Raw genomic sequence first — 8,082 nt, forward strand, 5'->3', positions numbered from 1 at the left:
AAATTCAAAATGGTGGATCCAATATGGCCGACATGTCTATTGAAAAGTTATTTGATTTTCATGAAACTTGGTATTTATGAAACTGGCATAATGTATTCGTTATATTTGTAACACTACAACAAAAAAACTATTTGTGTTCTCCAAATATAATGATTATTTTTTTAGATATAGCAGTTGAAAGTGGATCATTTTTCTCGTTCCCTTAATTTTCACATTTTGCTGCGTACCGGTGGTGATACAAGCAACAAATGTAATCTTATTTAATAATATATTCCTCATTGCTAATTTTTTGTATTAAATATATGTTATTAACAAAATTTTAATTCACTAAATATCACATAATCTTAAAATAAAAATTATATATATATATATAAAATCAAACTTATTCTTTATACCTACAGTGGAAAATTATTCTCGATAACATATATTTAATACGGAAAATAAGCCATAAGGAATATATAATTAAATAAAATTACAGTTGCAAATTTTGTTACCACACAATGCAGATACGCAGCAAAATATAAAAATTCAAGAAACGAGAAAAATGATCAACTTTGAGGTGCTATATCTCAGAAAATTAATAATAAATCCAAAATAATAAATACGCTACGACAGTTTACCCATTCCGCGTTCTTCAAAAATAGAATTTTGTCCCAGTTTTCCCCAAAACGAACCACTGTGGCCGACGTATCACGTCTGTAATACAATGTCGCCAAGATTAGAAGTGACCGTGTTGACAAAGGTATTACCTGAAGGATTTTCTCGCATCACAGACACAACGTCCGAACCCTCCCTGTACGACCACCAGCCAGCGTGCCGCGACTCGTACATCACGTGTTGGCCATCCGTTAAGGGCTGAACGAAGAACGATTTCCGGTCGGTCAGCATCAGAACGTACATCCCCTCGTCGCAGAGGGTGACGACCACCACGGACCGCGTGTCACCGCCTTCCAAGCTCCCTCGTCGAAGATTGCACCCCAATTTTCCGTCGTTCGTGGTTCGAGCGTGGCTGGAGTGCACCCAATCCACGGTGAAGTCCGACGAGAGCGTCAAACGATCGTTCGCTGTCGTCTTCAGCGTCCAATTGCTGATCTCGATGAACAACGATTCCTCGAGGTCCGCGTCGCCCTCACCGGGGATCGAACGCCTGTCACGCGTGTTTACGCTCGGGATTATGCGAGGGTAGACGATCTCGTACTCCTGCAGACTCTGCAGGAAGTCGCTCACCCGCGATTTAGTCGCGATAGTCCCGAGCAACCACATGGTTAGCAGAAAACTGGGGAGCTTGGATCGAGTCATGGTATATTTGATTTAATGAGATTTTGATGGAGTCATTGTCGATCATCCGCTGCGTGGTTCAAGGTTGCGCATCGTTGGTCAAGGTTTCGGAGTATTGATCTTTGGTTGGTTGAGCGATACTGATTCAGACGGTGGCCTGTTTTATTAGTTCGTGAAAGTTCATTTTGTGTCGGTTTTTCTTGTAGTTTTTGGTGAAGAATATGTGATTCTGTTGTAGAGAGACGGAGATTTAGATATTTTGGGAAGTTTGAAGAAGGTTGGTCTAGTTTGTTGAGACATTCGTGTGTAGATTTAATTATTTGTTGCTGAAGAATTGATTTCTATATTCAGAACGTATGAATAGACACGTATGGATATTTGGAGAAAGTTTGAAATTGAAGTGTTTTATAGTTTTCCTTAAAATAAATTAGTAATAATTTTGTGCGATTTTTTAGGCACCTATTGAATAGAAATCTTGGAGGAGATTTTATAATAGTATGGATGATGAAATAAATAAATTACGTAACGTCTTGAAATATGTGTAAATATGTATGTATGTAATACAAAATAAAAAAGATCTTTATGGATTTAAAGAAATTAGAATACGGAAGAATAGCTAAACATTGACGCTCTAAATTAGAATACCTCATTAAGGGTGCACTCAAGTACAAATTTATAAAAAGAGAGATATCGTTAGGAATTAAACAAAGAAAAACTGCAAAGAAGAAACAATGAGTCGTACAATAATGATTTATTATTTAACAGTACATATGGGTCATTCCACGCCAAATCAAACGGTTTAACAAATTCAAAATGGCGGATCCAATATGGCAGACATGTACATTAGATTTTCATAAAACTTTGTATTTTTGAGTTCTTTGGGCAACAAATTACGAATCCAATATCAGAATTGCAAAATTCAAAATGGCAGATCCAATATGGCCGACATGTATATTCAAAAGTTATTAGATTTTCATGAAAATTGGTATTTATGACATAGTTAAGCCGCAAACATTGAATGTGATATCAGAATTGCAAAATTCAAAATGGCGGATCCAATATGGCCGACATGTGCTGTAGATTTTCTTGAAACTTGGTCTTTTTGAGTTATTTGAGCCACATATTACGAATCTGGTATCAGAATTGCAACATTCAAAATGGTGGATTCAATATGGCCAACATGTACATTGAAAAGTTATTTGATTTTCATGAAACTTGGTATTTTTGAGTTATTTGAACCGCAAACTTTCAATCTTTTATCAGAATTCCAAAATTCCAAATGGCGGATCCAATATGGCCGACATGTGCTATAGATTTTCATAAAACTTTGTATTTTTGAGTTCTTTGGGCAACAAATTACGAATCCAATATCAGAATTGCAACATTCAAAATGGTGGATCCAATATGGCCGACATGTATATTGGAAAGTCATGAGATTTGCAATCATCAAAATTCAATTTTCTTTTTTTCAAAATTATCGGTTCTAGATACCCTTTACAGAAAGAAATACAAAAAAAATATTTGAAGTGTTTCTAATCGAGATTATTAAATTTTAAGTATTCATTCTTTTTTAAAACTGTGTGTACCCTTCGATTTTCTTGAAGATTTTTTATTATAAATTTCTATCCATCTTGCAACTTTTAAGCCCGGTCCGGTAGTGGGCCTTCTATAATTACTACTTCCTTTTTTATTTTTAAAAATTAAAAAAATTCTTTTCTTGCTAAAAATGATTATGATTATCAATACCGATTTTTGCCACTGTATACTTTTTTTTAACTTATTATAAATTGATTTCGATATTTTCTTTTGTTCTGAGTAGGGATTTAAAAGCAGTAAGTAAAAGTTAATTCTATTTGCGAGCAATTATAACAAACGTTTCTATTTATTTTCGTGTCCTTTTAAAAATTGCTTCAAAATTATATTATAAATCCTTTTTTTGTTGTAAAGTATCTTTTACTTATTTAAATATTCTTGTCTTTACGAATTTCTATCCAATTTAAAAAGAGTTGTACATGTTAATAACTTCCTCACGTGGTGGCACTGCTGATTGTTTCTTCATACCGGTAGTCGGTACCGATTTGCGTGTGGAATGCCTCATATATTCAAAAGAAAAACAATATTTTCCGTTATCATTTTATTATTGACACTTTTAGAAAACCGTCCAGGTAACCTACACGACGAAAATTAAATATCCAAATTCTAAATTAGACAGCGTTGGTTAATAATTACATTTTATATTTAACATTCTCCACTAAGAAAAACTAAGAAATTCGTTTTTTCCTTCTAAATTTATTTAACAGATAATTTTTTCACCTCAAGAGGTATTCTCAGAATATTAACGCTTTGGGCTCGAGTGGCGCCTCTAGGGCGACACATGTAAATTAATAGTGATTTTTTGAACGTACAATTTCAAATTCACTTACATCAGAATACAGCTAATTATTAATTGAAATAATAATACTATTAATTACTAACAAAATTGTAATAATAATGAGTCGTGAGTGTTCATAGATGTTTCTTTTCGGAATAGAGTTTTCAGTTTTACAGAAATTTATTATAAAAATGGACTCGATTTGATTCTATAGAAAAATGCCTCGAGCGCAAAGAGTTAAAAATAAAAACGACACCGTTTGAAGTAGTTTGGCGATTCGGCGGAATAGTAATTTAATCGCGGACATTGCAGTGAGTAAAAAGTGGAGCGACTGATAAGAGCACTCGCGACAATCAGTACACTCCGTACGCGTTGCCAAATGAATATCACATATAACGCGCCGGGAATACTAGTTTTACAGCAGAACAAGAACCAACACACCGAGAATAAAAGATTCACCTTAGGCAAACCAACTTTTGCACCCTGACTTCATTATATCGACGCTAGGTTAACGTATGACGGTCATTTTTACTCATTCACAAATTTCGCAAGGTTTTACAGAAACTGTTTAGGTACATTTTTAACCGATTTCGGAAAAAGGACGAAGTTCCTCAATTCGACATATATACAGGATGTTAAACAATTTTAGTGTAGGATTTTGATTTATACCTTTTCCAAATTGCAAGGTCCAATATCTACACGTTAGGTATAATAAAGTCAGGATAAATGGTTTAAGGGAAAATAAATATACAGAGTGTCCCAAAAATGTTGGAGGTCCTTGAAAAGGGTGGTTCAGGAGGTGATTTGAAACAACTTTTTCCTCAGCGAAAATATTGTCCGAGGCTTCGTTTAGGAGATATTAACAGAAAACCTCGGACCAATCAGAGCGCGAGGATGACAGCGGAGGGCGGTCGCCTAGGGCGTAGCCACGTCTATTGCGTAGCCCACGCCTACCGCGCCGTTCAACCGGCATCCTCGCGCTCTGATTGGTTGACGTTTTCCGTTAATATCTCCTTAACGAAGCGTCGGACAACATTTTCGCTAAGGAAAAAGTTGTTTTAAATTACCTCTACTCTGTATATACAGGGTGTCCCAAAAATTTTGTAACACCTTGAAAGAGGTGGTTCGGAAGGTGATTTGAACAAACTTTTTCCTTAGCGAAAATGTTGTCCGAGGCTCCGTTATTAGAAGATATTAAGAGAAAGCGTCGACCAATCAGAACGCGAGTATGCCAATAGAGCGCCCGCTGATTGTCAGTGTTTTCTGTTAATATCTCCTCAACGAAGCCTCGGATAACATTTTCGCTAAGGGAAAAGTTGTTTCAAATCATCTCCCCGACCACCCATTTCAAGGTGTTACCGAATTTTTGGGACACCCTGTATATACACAGTGAAGGTGATTTGAAACAACTTTTTCCTTAGCGAAAATGTTGTCCGACGCTTCGTTAAGGAGATATTAACGGAAAACGTCGACCAATCAGAGCGCGAGGATGCCGTTGGAGCGGCAGCATATCAGAATTGCAAAATTCAAATGGCGGATCTAATATGACCGACATATATATTAAAAAATTATTAGATTTTCATGAAGCTCGGTATTTATAACTTATTTGAGCCGCGAACTTTGAATCTGACATCAGAATTTCAAAATTCAAAATGGCGGATCCAATATGGCCGATGTGTATATATTGAAAAAGTTATTACCAAAAAGTTAAAACCAATCAGCGGCTGCTCCAACGGCATCCTCGCGCTCTCATTGGTCGACGCTTTCGCTTAATATCTCCTCAACCAAGCCTCGGACAACATTTGCCCTAATGGAAAAGTTGTTTCAAGTCACCTCCCGAACTACCCATTTTAAAGTGTTACAAAATTTTTGGGATACCCTGTATATATATATTTATATATTTATTTTCCCTTAAATCATTTATCCTGAGTTTATTATAGCTAGCATGTAGATATTGGACCTTGCAATTTGAAAAAGGTATACATCAAAATCGTACACTAAAATTGTTTTACAACATTAGCTCAAGATTTGGATTCTCGCAGGAAAGAATTAGGAAAAGAAATGTAAACATCGTAAACAATCTACCAGAGGAAGCATTCAGAATTGTTTGGAAATACAAAGATTTAATTTATGTAAGAGACCTAATTCATGAAACACTAGTATACTGGAAATGATTTTTTAATATTAACCAACAACATCCAAATATCCATGCTGATATCCATATGAAGAGCATTTATCCAAATTCATTTTTGTTCTCTTAATTAATTTTACTAAATCGATTTCATTTAATGAACCCTTACTAATAGAATCTTCACTAAATAAAAATCTGCTAAGAAATCTCTGTAAACTTAATTTTAACCAATAACAGCTTCTGAACTATTTTCATTTCCAAACTATTTTCTCACCACTCACAATCACTAGTTCACTTTGGCACTGTGCAAATATACAAAACTATCTCTCTACGAAAATGTCACGTCCAACAGGATTTTAATATACTTGTCTTCTCGAAGACAACGTTCGACTCCGAAGTGAACAATGCGTCGGGATTCATAAGATTACGTTCTGCGCGCACGCGATCCTCCGAATTAGCGTTCAATTAAAGCGTACACAACGCGTCGGTAGACCGCGGTACAACTGGCAGCCACATGGACGGGAAGGAAGGAGGCTAGCAAACGAAGCGCGCTAACGCACCAGCGAATAGTGCGTAAGAACGCGATGCCTGGAAAAAGCACCACCGTATCCCGCCCACTGGTGTTCTAATAATGGCAGCTTTATGTACAATCACCAAAAAACGAGAATGCCGAGCGTACGCATTGTCCGTCCGTCTATGTTACTTACCGAGGGCCACCCCGAAGGATTACGTCTTCTGGAACTAGTGAGGATAGGCTGAACCTGGAAAACTTATTGTATTTTTAACCCTTTGCGCTCGAGGCATTTTTATATAGAATCAAATCGAGTCCACTTTTATAATAAATTTCTGTGAAACCAAAAACTCTGATTCGAAAAGAGAGATCTAAAAACATTCACGACTCAATGTATATTATTTCAATTAATAATTAGCTGTATTTTGATACAAGTAAAATTGAATCATTTTTAAATTACATATGTCGCCCTGGAGACGCCACTCGAGCGCAAAGGGTTAACACGTTGGTCGCCACGTCACCCATATACGGGATGAGGCAGTGAATTGTTGAGTCAAACTATTGTGGATATAAAAAAAATCTTATAGGAAAAGTTAGAAGAGGACTTAAGAATTTTATTCTCTTCGACCAACGGTCGAACTCGAGTTTAGGCGCGGGTGCTTATACAGGGTGCCTCAAAAATGATGGAGTTCTTAGAAACAAGTGGTTCGATTACTTCCGATTGATATGCATTTAATCGATAACATAGATACCAATTATTTAATTATCTAAAATTCTACAGGGTGTCCCAAAAAAGATTGGAGGTCCTTGAAAAGGATGGTCCGGTAGATGATTTGAAACAATTTTTTCCTTAGCGAAAATGTTGTCCGAGGCTTGGTTAAGGAGGTATTAACAAAAAACCCCGAACCAATCAGAGCGCGAGGATGGCAGTGGAGCGCCCGCGGTAGGCGTGGACTACGCGGTACACGAGCGCTCTGATTGGTCCGGGGTTTTCCGTTAATAACGCCTTAACGAAACCTCGGACAACATTTTCGCTCAGGAAAAAGTTGTTTCAAATCACCTCTACTCTGTATATACAGGATGTTCCAAAAATGTTGTAACACCTTGAAAGAGTTGGTCCGGAAGGTGATTTGAAACAACTTTTTCCTTAGCGAAAATGTTCTCCGAGGCTTCGTTGAAGAGATATAAACGGAAAATCCCGGACCAATCAGAGAGCGAGGATGTCGGATTACCGCTCGCGGTAGGCGTGGGCTTCGCGCTAGGCGACCGCCCTCCGCCTGTATACTCGCGCTCTGATTGGTCAGTGTTTTTCGTTAATATCTCCTTAACGAAGCTTTGGACAATATTTTCGCTAAAGAAAAAGTTGTTTCAAATCACCTACCGAACCACCCGTTTCAAGGTGTTACAACATTTTTGGGACACCCTGTATATTGATTTTGCTGTTTTATATCTCAGATCTAATTTGTCCCTTCCATCTAAATAATCCGTTTCAGGTGAAAATTTTACGGCAATTTTTGGCAAACTTTTCGATTCTGACATTAGTTTATATATTTTATTTTCTATTTTTTTATTTAATTTTGTTTTTCTGGCACGGCGGGCGGAGTTTTAACATTCTTCTTATATTACGTATCATTTAGCATGTTCGTGTATGAAATTTGATTAATTAGAAAACAAAGAAAAACATACCTTTACCAGGAAGGATTTGAACCCTGGTTAGCGTCGTATAAATCTGGTACACTACCATTGCGCCACCACTACAATTAAAAATTCCTGCGACTAAACTCGTATGTC

General features: G+C 36.7%; 1 protein-coding gene across 6 annotated transcripts in view; it reads right to left on the minus strand.

Annotated features, from left to right (window-relative positions):
• LOC128896796 (A disintegrin and metalloproteinase with thrombospondin motifs 3-like) overlaps nt 1-6,281 on the minus strand; it is a 33,812-nt gene extending 27,531 nt beyond the window's left edge. The window contains exons 1-2 of one of the 6 annotated variants that reach the window (XM_054160270.1): nt 6,062-6,281; nt 750-1,435 (exon numbers count right to left, since the gene is read on the minus strand). In XM_054160270.1, the coding sequence (XP_054016245.1) occupies nt 750-1,299 (550 nt within the window). In that variant the 5' untranslated portion in view covers nt 1,300-1,435; nt 6,062-6,281. Of the gene's footprint in view, nt 1-749; nt 1,508-5,943 lie in introns of all 6 variants that reach the window. The other 5 variants (XM_054160266.1, XM_054160272.1, XM_054160269.1 and 2 more) reach the window with 5 other exon arrangements.
• Between the last annotated feature and the right edge of the window lie 1,801 nt (nt 6,282-8,082).

Source organism: Hylaeus anthracinus, unplaced genomic scaffold, assembly GCF_026225885.1.
Source record: "Hylaeus anthracinus isolate JK02 unplaced genomic scaffold, UHH_iyHylAnth1.0_haploid 11978, whole genome shotgun sequence".
Classification (NCBI taxonomy): domain Eukaryota; kingdom Metazoa; phylum Arthropoda; class Insecta; order Hymenoptera; family Colletidae; genus Hylaeus; species Hylaeus anthracinus.